Raw genomic sequence first — 19,076 nt, forward strand, 5'->3', positions numbered from 1 at the left:
TTGATGTCCTTGTTGTATACCTTGTTCTCATGTGAGAACGTCACGTAATTGCTTGGATTGATCAAGATAAAGCAGAAGACGGTTACATGTAGCTTGTCCAGAAGAACTTGTTTAGTTTTATTACATCTGAGTTTGGATTATAATCATGTCCACTTGTTCGCACTACTTTGCTGTTTTTAAACTGCAATGAATCAAAAGTCAGGGCACACATGTTGAGTAAGAATTAATTTCTTTTTATCATAAAAACATGAAAATATTTTCTTTTTTTTTTTTTTTTTTTGCAGTCATTGATTCCTTGATTTCATACTCTTTATTGATATTTGCCTTCTCATCTCCTCAGAATAATGAATCGTTTATCTGGCTTGTCGTACATATATGTATATTTGATAAGATATGGCACGTTTTGTACCCTAAGGTTACGTTTATCGTTCACAATATATGTTCTATTTCGCTTTATATTGATGGTGATTTTTTTTTTCAGTTGATTTGACATTTTTAACCTCGATGTGCCATTTCTGTTTGACTTTGCAGATCCATTTATCAATTCTGTTAAATTTATTTATGCTTTTTACTTAAACTGACATGCCATAAAATGTTCTCCTGACTCATATATACATGTATGACGCCCTGTATTATCCTGCCAATGTTTTAACATCTTATCTTTAACTCAAAATTCGCTCGGTTGCGTTCTAATAATTTGATCATGATCCAGGGTCAATTTGCACAATTAAGCTAATTAAGAGATGTTACCACGTCTTAAAACTTACCATTTACATACAATTACACTTTATGTTACAACTGAATAGTTTTGGTCGAATAAATCTGACATTTCATTGATACGGTAGAGGTATGAAAACTCAAATACGGATATTAAGACCCTCGAAAATATGATTTACAGTTCACAGAGATCTCGATCAGTGTGTAGTGCCGTTGTATTCATGTATCACATTTAATGAGAATCATTGTATAGGGTTTAACGTTGTTTGAATTCATCCGTTATTTATGTTGTAAATCAGTAGTGATTCAAATGCAACAGTATGCATAATAACAACGATTGCAATGTGTTGATTTTTTGTAAATATTTTGAATAATTAACATACATGTTTCATATAAGATCGTCCCACTTTCTGTTGATTTTTATCCTTCAATGCATATCCTTGATATAGAAGAAGTCAACAAAATGGTTTTCGTAAGTCTACATCTGTATGATATCACCGAAGAAAAATTAATTAGATCGTCTATGGAGCAGACATGTATCAAGAATGCATAGGATATTAAATCTGATACATCACTTCATGATAAACGGCTGCACATTACGGTTTAAAGAAATCGTGCCTCGTTTGATAATAAGCCGCATTAAGCAGCACACAAACAGATGCTTTAGTTATGATTTACTGTGTTTCCAATAGGGCCAAACGCATAGTAACAAAGATATGTCTGTTGTTTGTTAAACAGTTTGCAAGTATACAACATGCTTGAGATAATTCTGGTCGAATAGGTTTTTTTTTTATATTCAATATATTTTATATTAGATAATGGCTGTATGCTACTATATGTTCAGAAAGGCGCGCCTACTCGAGACCGCACATGCACGACATATAAACCAATATTACTTTTTAATCTTTTTTTAATTTAATTTTGTATTGATTTCTGTGACAGGATTACATATTACTAGCTATACATGAAATCCAGTAATATATCGTTAACTGTATTTATATGTTGAGTATAGTGTTGTTGTGTATGAATAAATTCTCCAGATAAAATCTTTATAATTAAGTCATTACATTAGTGTGTTTCCTAGACTTCTACTGTTATTCATTGTTACCACGTCAATGTCTGACTTAATGTGAAGATATGACCTTTCCAGTTTAGGTCGTTTTGATATTATATAAGTCCCATGTCATCTTTATAATATATATGTTTCCTTATAAGGTTTTTGTGCTGTCAGTCAATCAATTCCTTAACATGATTCATAATGCGTTTTAAGGCTGCCTCTAACTGTTCACTTACTCGGTTTGATATTTCTTGTGACAGATCTTGCAAAATACAGAACAAAAATCTGTTTAAGATGCCACCCAGACACAAGATACCTTTAATCACTAGCACGATTAAAAAAGAAAAATAATCGCCATTTTGGGAAGTGTCCAATTAATAAGAAAATCGAACATTATCATTAATCTGTTAAAGAGTCCAATATGTTTTATTGGTCTTCCACCAGATCTCATTTTTCCAAAGACGATGTAAGTTCATATCCTTTTCTCTACCAGATCGTAGATATACACAGCAGCTCGCTGGGATGACGTTTCTTGTGAAGAACGAATTCATTCTAAATTAAATACGCCGTTTAAATATCACAGAATCCGCTGATGGAAGGTTTTTTTCTCTTCATGGTACACAGGACGCGGCCTTGATTTTGACATTTACAAGTGTTTAGGTCATCAACAGCCATGAATTTGTCTCCCTTCTTGAACACCTCCCCGCCGTACACACATCGACCTGACAAAAATTCGATACAGTTGTGAATAATGTATGATGGAGTGACAGAGTGACATCCCTTACTTATTGTGAAATCTGTACAAATCCTTTACACAGTGACATTAGAGAGTTAGATATCATAGATGTTCGAGGTAGTAAGGAACTAAGGCGGTTCTAAATATAGTAAACTTAACGAAGTGACGTACAAATACAAGTCTATAGAAAATGTGTATGTCTTCTATCAATGGATTCTAATCATTTTCGTCAAACATGATGTTGCTTTCTGTTTATAATAAGTATACATTTTGTATATCCCATTGATATCTGGCTTACCTCTAATGATTAACTATGTTATACCACAAAGAATATTGTGTTTCTAAGTAGGAATATTACATTAAATGATTTATTTCATTAAAAAAAACAATTAAACGTTTAAAGTGCTTATACACATAGGATTGTATGTACGATTCTTTACTAATGCAGACATATGGACGAAATGATCATTGTAGACGGCTGGTTGTAATGACAGAAAAATAAAAGCCCGAAAAGTAGAAACCATAAGATAGAGTAAACAACTGGTGAAAAGCTTTACAATAGTATTATAATTATATCTGTATTCATAACAAAATATTAACATTTAGAGGTATTTATATAACACATCACTAGAAATCAATAATAAAAGATATTAAATGGTTTTCGTATGAAAATTTAATTTATGGAACGGACAGGTTGTAAATACTCCATTATAATATTTGATGGTTATTATATACGGATAAATATTAATCAGCACGTGCTTTATACAGGTGTTGTATATAAACAGGTAAGATTGTGTTAGGTGAAGACAGCTTATTCTTATCACAACTGTGAGGTCTCTCCTTCACCCACCTCACACGTGTTTTGTTTACACATGAAACATGACACTTGGTCACGACAATTGAGATTAATACAACACTGACAACCAAAATTCAGAAAGAAGAAAGCAAAATACTCCACTACACCAACAAGGAAAACAATGATAAAAAAATCCCTAAACATTGTATGCAATTGCTTTACGTTTCGTCAAGTAAATATTCAAAATTCTGGTAGGAGTTGTCAGCGGTGTTACAAAGACAAGATTAGGTCGTAGATATAGACAGGTGATAGATATAGACAGTTAGTAGTTATAGAAATGTGAAATATATAGATAGGCGGTAGTTATAGACAGGTGGTAGATATAAACAGGTGATAGTTATAGACAGGTGGTAGTTAAAGACATGTGGTAGTTATAGACAGGTGGTAGATATAGACAGGTAATCGTTACAGACAGGTTGTAGATATTCACAGGTGATAGACATAGACCGGAGGTAGTTAAAGACATGTGGTATTTATAGACAGGTGAAAGAATTAGACAGGTGATAGATATAGACCGGAGGTAGTTAAAGACATGCGGTAGTTACAGACAGGTGGTAGATATAGACAGGTGATAGATAGAGACAGATGGTAGATATAGACAGGTGATAGTTATATACATGTGATAGTTATAGACAGGTGGTAGATCTAGACAGGTGGTAGATATAGACAGGTGGTAAATATAGACAGGTGGTAGCTATATATAGGTCGTAGATATAGACATATGATATATATAGATAGGTAATAGATATAGACAGGTGATAGATATAGACCGGAGGTAGTTAAAGACATGTGGAAAATTCAGATAGGTAGTATATATAGATAGATGATATATGTATACAGGTGATAGTTATAGACAGGTGATAGACATAGACAGGTTGAAAATTCAGACAGGTGGTATATATAGACAGGTGATAGATTTAGACAGGTGGTATATATAGACAGATGATAGATATAGACAGGTGGTAGATATAGACAGGTGGTATATATAGACAGGTGAAAGATATAGACAGGTGGTAGATATAGATAGGTGATAGATATAGACAGGTGACATATATAGACAGGTGATAGATATATACAGGTGATAGTTATAGACAGGTGGTAGATATAGACAGGTAGAAGTTATAGACATGTAAAATATATAGATAGGTGGTAGTTATATACAGGTGGTAGATGTAGACAGGTGGTAGTTATAGACAGATGTTATATATGGACAGGTGACAGATATAGACGGGTGGTAGTTATATACATGTGATAGTTATAGACAGGTGGTAGATCTAGACAGGTGGTAGATAGAGAAAGATGGTAGATATAGACAGGTGATAGTTATATACATGTGATAGTTATAGACAGGTGGTAGATCTAGACAGGTGGTAGATATAGACAGGTGGTAAATATAGACAGGTGGTAGCTATATATAGGTCGTAGATATAGACAGATGATAGATATATAAAGGTAGTAGATATTGACAGGTGATAGATATGGACAGGTTGTAGATGTAGACTGGTGGTAGTTATAGACAGGTGGTAGAAAAAGACAGGTGATAAATATAGACAGGTAGTAGTTATAGACAGTTGGTAGATATAGATAGGTGGTAGATATAGACAGGGGGTATTTATAAACAAATGGTAGTTATAGACAGGAGATAGATATAGACAGGTGGTAGATATAGATAGGTGTTAGTTAAAGACAGATGGTAGACATAGACAGGTGGTAGATATAGATAGGTGTTAGTTAAAGACAGGTGGTAGATATAGACAGGTAGGAGCTATAGACAGGGGATAGATATAAATAGGTGATATTAGATATAGACAGATGGTGGTAGTTATAGACAGGTAGTAGATATAGACAGATGGGAGTAGTTATAGACAGGTGGTAGATATAGACAGGTGGTAGATATAGACAGGTGATAGATATAGACAGTTTGAAAATTCAGACAGGTGGTATATATGGATAGTTGAAAGATATAGACAGGTGGTAGATATATACAGGTGATAGTTATAGACAGGTAGTAGATATAGACAGGTGGTAGATATAGACAGGTGGTAAATATAGACAGGTGATAGATATATACAGGTGATAGTTATAGACAGGTGGTAGATATAGACAGGTGGTAAATATAGACAGGTGGTAGCTATATATAGGTCGTAATTATATAGACAGATGATAGATAAAGAAAGGTAGTAGATATTGACAGGTGGTAGATATAGACAGGTGGTAAATATAGACAGGTGATAAATATAGACAGGTAGTAGTTATAGACAGGTGGTAGATATAGGTAGGTGGTAGATATAGACAGGAGGTATTTATAGACAAATGGTAGTTATAGACAGGTTATAGTTATAGATAGGTGGTAGATATAGATAGGTGTTAGTTAAAGACAGGTGGTAGATATAGACAGGTAGGAGCTATAGACAGGGGATAGATATAAATAGGTGATATGCTATAGGCGAGAAATAGTTACAGCCAATGTTGTAGATGATTGGTAGATATAGACAGGTATATGATATAGACAGGTAGATATAGACAGGTGGATTGCTAAGCGAGAAATAGTTACAGCCAAGGTTGTAGGTGATTGGTAGATATAGACAGATGGTACATATAGACAGGTGGATTGCTAAGCGAGAAATAGTTACAGCCAATGTTGTAGATGATGGTAGTTACCGCTAGGTAGGTTTTAATGAGATATAAAAGTTATGTTTATATTACTACTGATAGATAAAAGGTTACATAAACAAATTCAGAGTTTAAAATGAAGTGTTGTTAATTGATCAATTAAATGAGACATAATTTATTCATTATATACTAATGTAAAAGTTTCAATCGTCCTTTAATAGTGCATACTATCCGATAACAATAATACCGCTCATACTCACTGTGTATTACTTTTGTTACAATAATTGTAATTCAACGCAAACAGACAAGTTATGAATTATAATAAGCGATCCGTCACAGAGGTTAGGGTGTCAGTTAATTACCTTTGCATGCCATACATCGGCCGTCTGGAGTGATTTCGGGAACCACCTTCTTGCCCTTAGAGAAACACTCCACCGGAGGACAGCCATAGTACTTGCAGTATGAACAATTATCGTCATCCCTGATACAATGTCTGTCCATGAACATTACACGTAGTGGAAGTTCAAAGCCACATGTCTTCACACACTCCCCGTACATTGCTCGTTTCGTTGCCACTGAAATAATTTTTCACGTAAATAGATACTGAAATATTTTTTCGAGGGTTCAGGGTTTGGCAGATTTTCCAAAAACTTGAAGCGAGAGGGATGCTGATCTATCTTTAACCCTGAAAGGTTTCCTTTTTTAAATTTCATTTTTAAGAAACACGTTTTTACTACTGTGGATTCATTTATTTTCGTTGGGTTCAATTTTCGTTGTTTCTACAAATTAGACAGTTTCGTGGACTCATAAATTCGTGGATTTTTGATTCTGTGGGAAAAAAATAAAAACTTTAGAATTTTCTCTTTTTGCTTCCAGTCGAAATTTTTTCTGTTTGTATTAAGGCTATGTTCACAGGAATTAACACTGATGACAAGAATAAAAGAACGTTTTTTTCCAAGATGGCGTCCTGTGTCTCGCATTAATATCAAACCACAAATCAGTATATATCCAGGCGTGTAATCAATCGGTAATTATCAGAAACAATTGTTTTCAGTGGATAAACATTGTGCGCTGATCAGTCGGTGTACCGCAGTCATATGAAAACACCACGCGTATCGATTGGACCATGTGTGTAAACAGGTGTGTAAACAAGATCTGCAGAAACAATTATGAAGTAAAAACACAACTCACTGACGATAGTATAAAGAAATCACAGTGATGAACATATCATTATGTATCTTATCCATCATGTCGTTAACACAGTGGTTAAAATCCGGGAAATTGAATCTGCGAAAGCCTGACGTTCCTGGGCTACCCGACTCCCGACTAATTACGGGGCTTCTGTCATTACCGGTGGACGTTTCCGGTGTCGGCAAAGATTACTTGGTCAAATTCCAAAATTACTTTAGTAAGTAGTTCATATTTCGTTGTGTTTTTAAATTCGTGGATTTGCTCATCCACGAAAACAACGAAAATTGGACCCCCACGAAAGAAAATGAATCCACAGTATTCCATTCTATACTCGAAATTAGCGAACAGAGACACTAGAAATAAATTGCCCCTTAGTTTAAATGTCAGTAAATTATATCATCAAAGACAAAGGTAACCGAATTTGATAGAAATTGATGACTTACGAAAAAAATCGACAAAACAAGCCTGGTCGATAATCTGTCGCAAAGTCAGATTAAAAGTTCAACTTGAAACTTAAGCGAAAATTAAAATGCATAATAACGACAAGCACAATGAAATCATAGTGATGACAACTAGAAAACAAAAGAAAAGGAAAAAATACTATCAAAATCACAGAAAACAATAGAAAGTCATCAACAACAGACATTACGCCAACCAACAGTAAAAACCAACACAAATATTGACAGTACGCCAACCAGCAGGAAATCAACAACAACACAGACAGTATGACAATCAACAGGAAATCAACAACAACAAAGACATTAGGGCAAACAACAGAAAATCAACAACAACATAGACATTAGGGCTACAAACAGAAAATCATCAACAACAAAGACATTAGGGCTACAAACAGAAAATCATCAACAACAAAGACATTAGGGCTACAAACAGGAAATCAACAACAACAAAGACATTAGGGCAAACAACAGTAAAAACCAACAAAAATATTGACAGTACGCCAACCTGCAGGAAATCAACAACAACACAGACAGTATGACAATCAACAGGAAATCAACAACAACAAAGACATTAGGGCTACAAACAGGAAATCAACAACAACAAAGACATTAGGGCAACCAACAGGAAATCATCAACAACAAAGACATTAGGGCTACAAACAGGAAATCATCAACAACAAAGACATTAGGGCAACCAACAGGAAATCAACAACAACAAAGACATTAGGGCTACAAACAGAAAATCATCAACAACAAAGACATTAGTGCTACAAACAGAAAATAAACAACAACAAAGACATTAGGGCAACAAACAGAAAATCAACAACAGCAAAGACATTAGGGCTACAAACAGGAAATCAACAACAACAAAGACATTAGGGCTACAAACAGGAAATAAACAACAAAGACATTAGGGCAACCAACAGGAAATCATCAACAACAAAGACATTAGGGCTACAAACAGGAAATCAACAACAACAAAGACATTAGGGCTACAAACAGGAAATCATCAACAACAAAGACATTAGGGCTACAAACAGGAAATCATCAACAACAAAGACATTAGGGCAACCAACAGGAAATCAACAACAACAAAGACATTAGGGCAACCAACAGGAAATCAACAACAACAAAGACATTAGGGCTACAAACAGGAAATCAACAACAACAAAGACATTAGGGCAACCAACAGGAAATCAACAACAACAAAGACATTAGGGCTACAAACAGAAAATAAACAACAACAAAGACATTAGGGCAACCAACAGAAAATCAACAACAACAAAGACATCAGGGCAACCAACAGGAAATCAACAACAACAAAGACTTTAGGGCTACAAACAGGAAATCAACAACAACAAAGACATTAGGGCTACAAACAGAAAATCATCAACAACAAAGATATTAGGGCTACAAACAGAAAATCAACAACAACAAAGACATTAGGGCTACAAACAGAAAATAAACAACAACAAAGACATTAGGGCAACCAACAGAAAATCATCAACAACAAAGACATTAGGGCTACAAACAGGAAATCATCAACAACAAAGACATTAGGGCAACCAACAGGAAATCATCAACAACAAAGACATTAGGGCTACAAACAGAAAATCATCAACAACAAAGACATTAGGGCTACAAACAGGAAATCAACAACAACAAAGACATTAGGACAAACAACAGGAAATCAACAACAACAAAGACATTAGTGCTACAAACAGGAAATCAACAACAACAAAGACATTAGTGCTACAAACAGGAAATCAACAACAACAAAGACATTAGGGCAACAAACAGGGGAAATCAACAACAACAAAGACATTAGGGCTACAAACAGGAAATCAACAACAACAAAGACATTAGGGCTACTAACAGGAAATCATCAACAACAAAGACATTAGGGCTACAAACAGGAAATCAACAACAACAAAGACATTAGGGCAACCAACAGAAAATCAACAACAACATAGACATTAGGGCTACAAACAGAAAATCATCAACAACAAAGACATTAGGGCTACCAACAGAAAATCATCAACAACAAAGATATTAGGGCTAAAACTGAAAATCAACAACAAAGACATTAGGCTACAAACAGAAAATAAACAACAACAAAGACATTAGGGCAACCAACAGAAAATCATCAACAACAAAGACATTAGGGCTACAAACAGGAAATCAACAACAAAGACATTACTGCTACAAACAGGAAATCAACAACAACAAAGACATTAGGGCTACAAACAGGAAATCAACAACAACATAGACATTAGGGCTACAAACAGAAAATCATCAACAACAAAGACATTAGGGCTACAAACAGAAAATCATCAACAACAAAGACATTAGGGCTACAAACAGGAAATCAACAACAACAAAGACATTAGGGCAAACAACAGTAAAAACCAACAAAAAAATTGACATAAGGCCAGCAAGCGGCAGATCAACAAACACACAGACAGAATGACAATCAACAGGAAATCAACAACAACAAGGAAATCATCAACAACAAAGACATTAGGGCTACAAACAGGAAATCATCAACAACAAAGACATTAGGGCAACCAACAGGAAATCATCAACATCAAAGACATTAGGGCAACAAACAGGAAATCATCAACAACAAAGACATTAGGGCAACCAACAGGAAATCAACAACAACAAAGACATTAGGGTTACAAACAGGAAATCAACAGCAACAAAGACATTAGGGCTACAAACAGGAAATCAACAACAACAACGACATTAGGGCAACAAACAGAAAATCATCAACAACAAAGACATTAACAACAACAAAGATATTAGGGCAACCAACAGGAAATCAACAACAACAAAGACATTAGGGCTACAAACAGGAAATCAACAACAACAAAGACATTAGGGCAAACAACAGAAAATCATCAACAACAAAGACATTAGTGCTACAAACAGGAAATCAACAAGAACATAGACATTAGAGCTACAAACAAAAAATAAACAACAGCAAAGACATTAGGGCAACCAACAGAAAATCGACAACAACAAAGACATCAGGGCAACCAACAGGAAATCATCAACAACAAAGACATTTGGGCTACAAACAGGAAATCAACAACAAAGACATTAGGGCAACAAACAGGAAATCAACAACAACAAAGACATTAGGGCTACAAACAGGAAATCAACAACAAAGACATTAGGGCAACAAACAGGAAATCAACAACAACAAAGACATTAGGGCTACAAACAGGAAATCAACAACAACAAAGACATTAGGGCAAACAACAGAAAATCAACAACAACAAAGACATTAGGGCTACAAACAGAAAATCATCAACAACAAAGACATTAGGGCTACAAACAGAAAATCATCAACAACAAAGACATTAGGGCTACAAACAGGAAATCAACAACAACAAAGACATTAGGGCTACAAACAGAAAATAAACAACAACAAAGACATTAGGGCAACCAACAGAAAATCAACAACAACAAAGACATCAGGGCAACCAACCGGAAATCATCAACAACAAAGACATTAGGGCTACAAACAGGAAATCATCAACAACAAAGACATTAGGGCAACCAACAGGAAATCATCAACAACAAAGACATTAGCTACAAACAGAAAATCAACAACAACAAAGCATTAGGGCAACCAACAGAAAATACAAACAGAAAATCATCAACAACAAAGACATTAGGGCTACAAACAGAAAATCATAGGGCAACAACAACAACAAAGACATTAGGTCAACCAACAGGAAATCATCAACAACAAAGACATTAGGGCTACAAACAGGAAATCAACAACAACAAAGACATTAGGCTACAAACAGAAAATCTCAACAACAAAGACAGCTACAAACAAAATCATCAACAACAAAGACATTAGGGCTACAAACAGGAAATCAACAACAACAAAGACATTAGGGCTACAAACAGAAAATCATCAACAACAAAGACATTAGGGCTACAAACAGGAAATCAACAACAACAAAGACATTAGGGCAACCAACAGGAAATCATCAACAACAAAGACATTAGGGCTACAAACAGGAAATCAACAACAACAAAGACATTAGGGCTACTAACAGGAAATCAACAACAATAAAGACATTAGGGCTACAAACAGGAAATCAACAACAACAAAGACATTAGGGCTACAAACAGAAAATAAACAACAACAAAGACATTAGGGTTACAAACAGGAAACCAACAGCAACAAAGACATTAGGGCTACAAACAGAAAATCAACAACAACAAAGACATCAGGGCAACCAACAGGAAATCAACAACAACAAAGACTTTAGGGCTACAAACAGGAAATCAACAACAACAAAGACATTAGGGCTACAAACAGGAAATCAACAACAACAAAGACATTAGGGCAACAAACAGAAAATCATCAACAACAAAGACATTAGGGCTACAAACAGGAAATCAACAACAACAAAGACATTAGGGCAACCAACAGGAAATCAACAACAACAAAGACATTAGGGCTACAAACAGGAAATCAACAACAACAAAGACATTAGGGCAAACAACAGAAAATCAACAACAACATAGACATTAGGGCTACAAACAGAAAATCATCAACAACAAAGACATTAGGGCTACAAACAGAAAATCATCAACAACAAAGACATTAGGGCTACAAACAGAAAATCAACAACAACAAAGACATTAGGGCTACAAACAGAAAATCATCAACAACAAAGACATTAGGGCTACAAACAGAAAATCAACAACAACAAAGACATTAGGGCTACAAACAGGAAATCATCAACAACAAAGACATTAGGGCTACAAACAGAAAATCATCAACAACAAAGACATTAGGGCTACAAACAGAAAATCATCAACAACAAAGACATTAGGGCTACAAACAGGAAATCAACAACAACAAAGACATTAGGGCAACAAACAGAAAATCATCAACAACAAAGACATTAGGGCTACAAACAGGAAATCAACAGCAACAAAGACATTAGGGCTACAAACAGGAAATCAACAACAACAAAGACATTAGGGCTACAAACAGGAAATCAACAACAACAAAGACATTAGGGTTACAAACAGGAAATCAACAACAACAAAGACATTAGGGCAACAAACAGGAAATCAACAACAACAAAGACATTAGGACAAACAACAGGAAATCAACAACAACAAAGACATTAGGGTTACAAACAGGAAATCAACAACAACAAAGACATTAGGGCAACAAACAGGAAATCAACAACAACGAAGACATTAGTGCTACAAACAATAAATCAACAACAAAGACATCAGAGCAACAAACAGGAAATCATCAACAACAAAGACATTAGTGCTACAAACAGGAAATCAACAACAACAAAGACATTAGGGCTACAAACAGAAAATCAACAACAACAAAGACATTAGAGTTACAAACAGGAAATCAACAACAACAAAGACATAAGTGCTACAAACAGAAAATCAACAACAACAAAGACATTAGGGCTACAAACAGAAAATACACAACAGGAAATCAACAACAACAAAGACATTAGGGCTACAAACAGAAAATCAACAACAACAAAGACATTAGGGCTACAAACAGAAAATCAACAACAACAAAGACATAAGTGCTACAAACAGAAAATCAACAACAACAAAGACATTAGGGCTACAAACAGAAAATCAACAACAACAAAGACATAAGTGCTACAAACAGAAAATCAACAACAACAAAGACATTAGGGCAAACAACAGGAAATCATCAACAACAAAGACATTAGGGCTACAAACAGAAAATCAACAACAACAAAGACATTAGGGCTACAAACAGAAAATCAACAACAACAAAGACATTAGGGCTACAAACAGGAAATACAACAAAGAAGGGCTACAAACAGGAAATCAACACAACAAAGACAACAGGGCTACAACAACAAAGACATAAGTGCTACAAACAGAAAATCATTAACAACAAAGACATTAGGGCTACAAACAGAAAATCATCAACAACATAGACATTAGGGTTACAAACAGGAAATCAACAACAACAAAGACATTAGGGTTACAAACAGGAAATCAACAACAACAAAGACATTAGGGCTACAAACAGGAAATCAACAACAACAAAGACATTAGGGCAACAAACAGGAAATCAACAACAACAAAGATATTAGGGCTACAAACAGAAAATCAACAACAACAAAGACATTAGGGCTACAAACAGGAAATTAACAACAACAAAGACATTAGGGCAACCAACAGGAAATCAACAACAACAAAGATATTAGGGCTACAAACAGAAAATCAACAACAACAAAGACATTAGGGCTACAAACAGAAAATCAACAACAACAAAGACATTAGGGCTACTAACAGGAAATCAACAACAAAGACATTAGGGCTACAAACAGAAAATCAACAACAACAAAGACATTAGGGCTACAAACAGAAAATCATCAACAACAAAGACATTAGTGCTACAAACAGGAAATCAACAACAACAAAGACATTAGGGCTACAAACAGAAAATCATCAACAACAAAGACATTAGGGCTACAAACAGAAAATCATCAACAACAAAGACATTAGGGCTACAAACAGGAAATCAACAACAACAAAGACATTAGGGCTACAAACAGGAAATCAACAACAACAAAGACATTAGGGCTACAAACAGGAAATCAACAACAAACAAAGACATTAGGGCTACAAACAGGAAATCAACAACAACAAAGACATTAGGGCTACAAACAGGAAATCAACAGCAACAAAGACATTAGGGCTACAAACAGGAAATCAACAACAACAAAGACATTAGGGCTACAAACAGAAAATCAACAACAACAAAGACATTAGTGCTACAAACAATAAATCAACAACAAAGACATCAGGGCAACAAACAGGAAATCATCAACAACAAAGACATTAGTGCTACAAACAGGAAATCAACAACAACAAAGACATTAGGGCTACAAACAGAAAATCAACAACAACAAAGACATTAGGGCTACAAACAGAAAATCAACAACAACAAAGACATAAGTGCTACAAACAGAAAATCAACAACAACAAAGACATTAGGGCTACAAACAGAAAATCATCAACAACAAAGACATTAGGGCTACAAACAGGAAATCAACAACAACAAAGACATTAGGGCAACAAACAGAAAATCATCAACAACAAAGACATTAGGGCTACAAACAGTAAATCAACAACAACAAAGATATTAGGGCAACCAACAGGAAATCAACAACAACAAAGACATTAGGGCTACAAACAGGAAATCAACAACAACAAAGACATTAGGGCAAACAACAGAAAATCAACAACAACAAAGACATTAGTGCTACAAACAGAAAATCAACAACAACAACATAGACATTAGGGCTACAAACAGAAAATCATCAACAACAAAGACATTAGGGCTACAAACAGAAAATCATCAACAACAAAGACATTAGGGCTACAAACAGAAAATCAACAACAACAAAGACATTAGGGCTACAAACAGAAAATCATCAACAACAAAGACATTAGGGCTACAAACAGGAAATTAACAACAACAAAGACATTAGGGCAACAAACAGGAAATCAACAACAACAAAGACATTAGGGCTACAAACACAAAATCAACAACAACAAAGACATTAGGGCAACAAACAGAAAATCAACAACAACAAAGACATTAGGGCTACAAACAGAAAATCAACAACAACAAAGACATTAGAGTTACAAACAGGAAATCAACAACAACAAAGACATTAGGGCTACAAACAGAAAATTAACAACAACAAAGACATTAGGGCTACAAACAGGAAATTAACAATCAAAGCACAGTTCACAATCGATGTCTCTTTGATGTAAGTTACATACTACCATACGACGCCAAAACAAGTTTAACGAGAAGTTTTGTAAAAGTCTATCTATAAAAAAAAACATATGTATCACGGAAAATAAGTTATATTTGCAAAGTCGTAGACATCATAATCATTCTACAGGTACAGAAATCTGGCAAAAAAGGCAACGAAATGAATAACATTTTTACCCGAAACATTATAATCTGCATACTTTTTGAGCAGTAGCAAATGGGGGAAACCCAATGACAAAAAGTGTCGTCATATCACCAGAATATTAATTAAAAATATGATGAAACGAATACATAATTATGACGAAAAGAAAGACATACACATGCATCCCTCAAAAGGGACAAGAACAATAAGATAGGGTATCCCTGGACTGTAAATCTCTTCTGATATATAGAAAACATAAAGGTAACTGAACACAAACGTGCTGATACATAAAACAGACAAATTATCAAATGATTTTAAGTTATGGGGCTACATTTAAACACTTCAATCGATTTTGACAATGTGACCACAAAAAAATCAAAACAAAAAAAATTAAACACAATGTGCAAAGTACCGATAATTAACAGAATAAGGAAAGACTGTTCAACTTCAAACGAGCCAAATCATAATGTAGGGTGTTGCTTTTTGATGAGTCGATTTCGTTTTTATTTTAAGTGAAATTTAAGTTAACATGCTATTGCTGTGAATTTGTATAAGGAATACAAATATAATCAAATCTTATTTAACAAAATGCATTGGTAAAGAGAGATAACAACGATAAGAACATGGGAACGTGTATTAATAACAGACAAACGTAAAATTATGTACTACAAAGATAACAGCTATTAGACTATGTTAACTTGTATTGATAACAGACAAACGTATAATTATGTACTACAAAGATAGCAGCTATTAGACTATGGGAACGTGTATTGATAGTCAACAAACGTATAATTCTGTACCACAAAGATAACAGCTATTAGACTATGTTAACTTGTATTGATAACAGACAAACGTATAATTATGTACTACAAAGATAGCAGCTATTAGACTATGGGAACGTGTATTGATAGTCAACAAACGTATAATTCTGTACCACAAAGATAACAGCTATTAGACTATGTTAACTTGTATTGATAACAGACAAACGTATAATTATGTACTACAAAGATAACAGCTGTTTGACTATGTTAACTTGTATTGATAACAGACAAACGTATAAATATGTATTACAAAGATAACAGCTATTAGAACATGTTAACTTGTATTGATAACAGACAAACGTATAATTATGTACTACAAAGATAACAGCTGTTTGACTATGTTAACTTGTATTGATAACAGACAAACGTATAATTATGTATTACAAAGATAACAGCTATAAGAACATGTTAACTTGTATTGATAACAGACAAACGTATAATTATGTACTACAAAGATAACAGCTGTTTGACTATGTTAACTTGTATTGATAACAGACAAACGTATAATTATGTATTACAAAGATAACAGCTATAAGAACATGTTAACTTGTATTGATAACAGACAAACGTATAATTATGTACTACAAAGATAACAGCTATTTGACTAGGTGAACGTGTGTTGATAGTCAACAAACGTATAATTATGTACTACAAAGATAACAGCTATTAGACCATATTAATTTGTATTGATAGTCAACAAACGTATAATTATGAACTACAAAGATAACAGCTATTTGACTAGGTGAACGTGTGTTGATAGTCAACAAACGTATAATTCTGTACTACAAAGATAACAGCTATTAGACTATGTTAACTTGTATTGATAACAGACAAACGTATAATTATGTACTACAAAGATAACAGCTTTTAGACTATGTTAACTTGTATTGATAACAAACAAACGTATAATTATGTATTACAAAGATAACAGCTATTAGAACATGTTAACTTGTATTGATAGTCAGCAAACGTATAATTCTGTACTACAAAGATAACAGCTATTAGACCATATTAACTTGTATTGATAGTCAACAAACGTATAATTATGTACTACAAAGAGAACAGCTATCTGACTAGGTGAACGTGTGTTGATAGTCAACAAACGTGTAATTATGTACCATGAAGATTCATGTGAATTTATTAAATACGTGTAATTGAATTTATTGACAGTTCAGTACGCAAAAGTGAATGTTTGAATTATAATTCTGTAAAAGGGAATTTATATCTATGACATATGATTGTTAAATCGAAGTAATTTAAAGCATAATGCAGAAATACTCACCGACATAGCCTATGATACTTAGCCACACCAGGAGTGACGATCCGTTCATACTGCTGAATAAAGACTGCAAAAACCGATATAAATATTACAATTTTTTTTTATATCGCAAGTCTTCGACATGATTAATATTACATACAATTTAATAAATAGAATTAATTTAAATTGTATGATGTAAATCTGTTATCATAAACACATCAACAATTTATGGTAAAATTTGTCATTTAATCTATTTTATCTATTTTAAATATTAATTAGATTTATCATTTAATTTAACACATTGGATACGTGACACATACCTCAAGGCACGACCGGTGCAGAAACTTCCTTTCGATTAAATAAGCCTGCTTTACAGGATGTACCATTTCAAGATCGTTAGGACATCCATCACGCATATCTAGACAGAATTAGGTGTTAGATAGTCCAGATTTATGTAAATGTCCTGATATCATAATAATTCTGCGAATAAACTTAAGGATAATGACGTAAGCTTCGCTAGCTTTATGTAATATTCATCGTTTAAATCTGCTTACTGTAAATATATCTGATTCGGACAGTAATATGAACCTCTGGATATAGTTTTGTATTTCATTCTTAATTAGTCTTTGTACAAGTATTCGCTTTTTCTGCTGTTTATATATTGTACTAAATACCCTTATGATAATTAAAGTAAAAGTACATACACATTCCTGTCTCTTACAGATATATATAAACACAGATTTAGGGTTGTATTCGTGTATATTTCAGAGTAAGTGTTCTGTGTTCTTTATAAAAACTCTTAACAGCAGGCACATTGTTCTTCTTTTCTTTATTGCTTTTTTTCATCAAAAAGAAAAAAATGCTATGTTTAACTTTTTATTAATTGTATTTTGTATAATTGTAGTGCATATTCAGTGGTTTACAAGTATTCTGCTTAACATTGGACATACATCCATATCATTACATACAAGTAGAGCCAGGATAAATGTATGAGCCAACAGAGAAGTATGACGTGTTGTATCTACTATGTGCCGACAGAGAAGTATGACGTGTTGTATCTATAATGAGGCGACAGGGAAGTATGACGTGTTGTGTATACTATGTGCCGACAGAGAAGTATGACGTGTTGTATCTACTATGAGCCGACAGAGAAGTATGACGTGTTGTATCTAATATGAACAGACAGGGAAGTATGAGGTGTTGTATCTAGTATGATCAGACAGGGAAGTATGACATGTTTGTATCTACTATGAGCAGACAGGGAAGTATGACGTGTTGTATCTACTATGAGCAGACAGGGAAGTATGACATGTTGTGTATATTATGTGCCGACAGGGAAGTATGACGTGTTGTATCTACTATGGTCCGACAGGGAATTATGTGTTGT

The 19,076-nt window shown here is 34.1% G+C and overlaps 1 protein-coding gene across 1 annotated transcript; it reads right to left on the reverse strand.

The window, feature by feature from the left end:
• Nucleotides 1-2,344: 2,344 nt before the first annotated feature.
• LOC132561697 (uncharacterized) lies at nt 2,345-18,105 on the reverse strand. The gene is made up of 4 exons (XM_060226397.1): nt 18,010-18,105; nt 17,714-17,777; nt 6,342-6,554; nt 2,345-2,496 (listed from the first exon to the last, which is right to left on the reverse strand). Exons 1-4 carry the CDS (start codon nt 18,103-18,105, stop codon nt 2,345-2,347), a joined length of 525 nt encoding a protein of 174 aa, XP_060082380.1.
• Between the last annotated feature and the right edge of the window lie 971 nt (nt 18,106-19,076).

This window comes from Ylistrum balloti, unplaced genomic scaffold, assembly GCF_031769215.1.
Source record: "Ylistrum balloti isolate Yb309-2 unplaced genomic scaffold, AGI_CSIRO_Ybal_v1 Utg371268, whole genome shotgun sequence".
NCBI classification, from domain to species: Eukaryota; Metazoa; Mollusca; class Bivalvia; order Pectinida; family Pectinidae; genus Ylistrum; species Ylistrum balloti.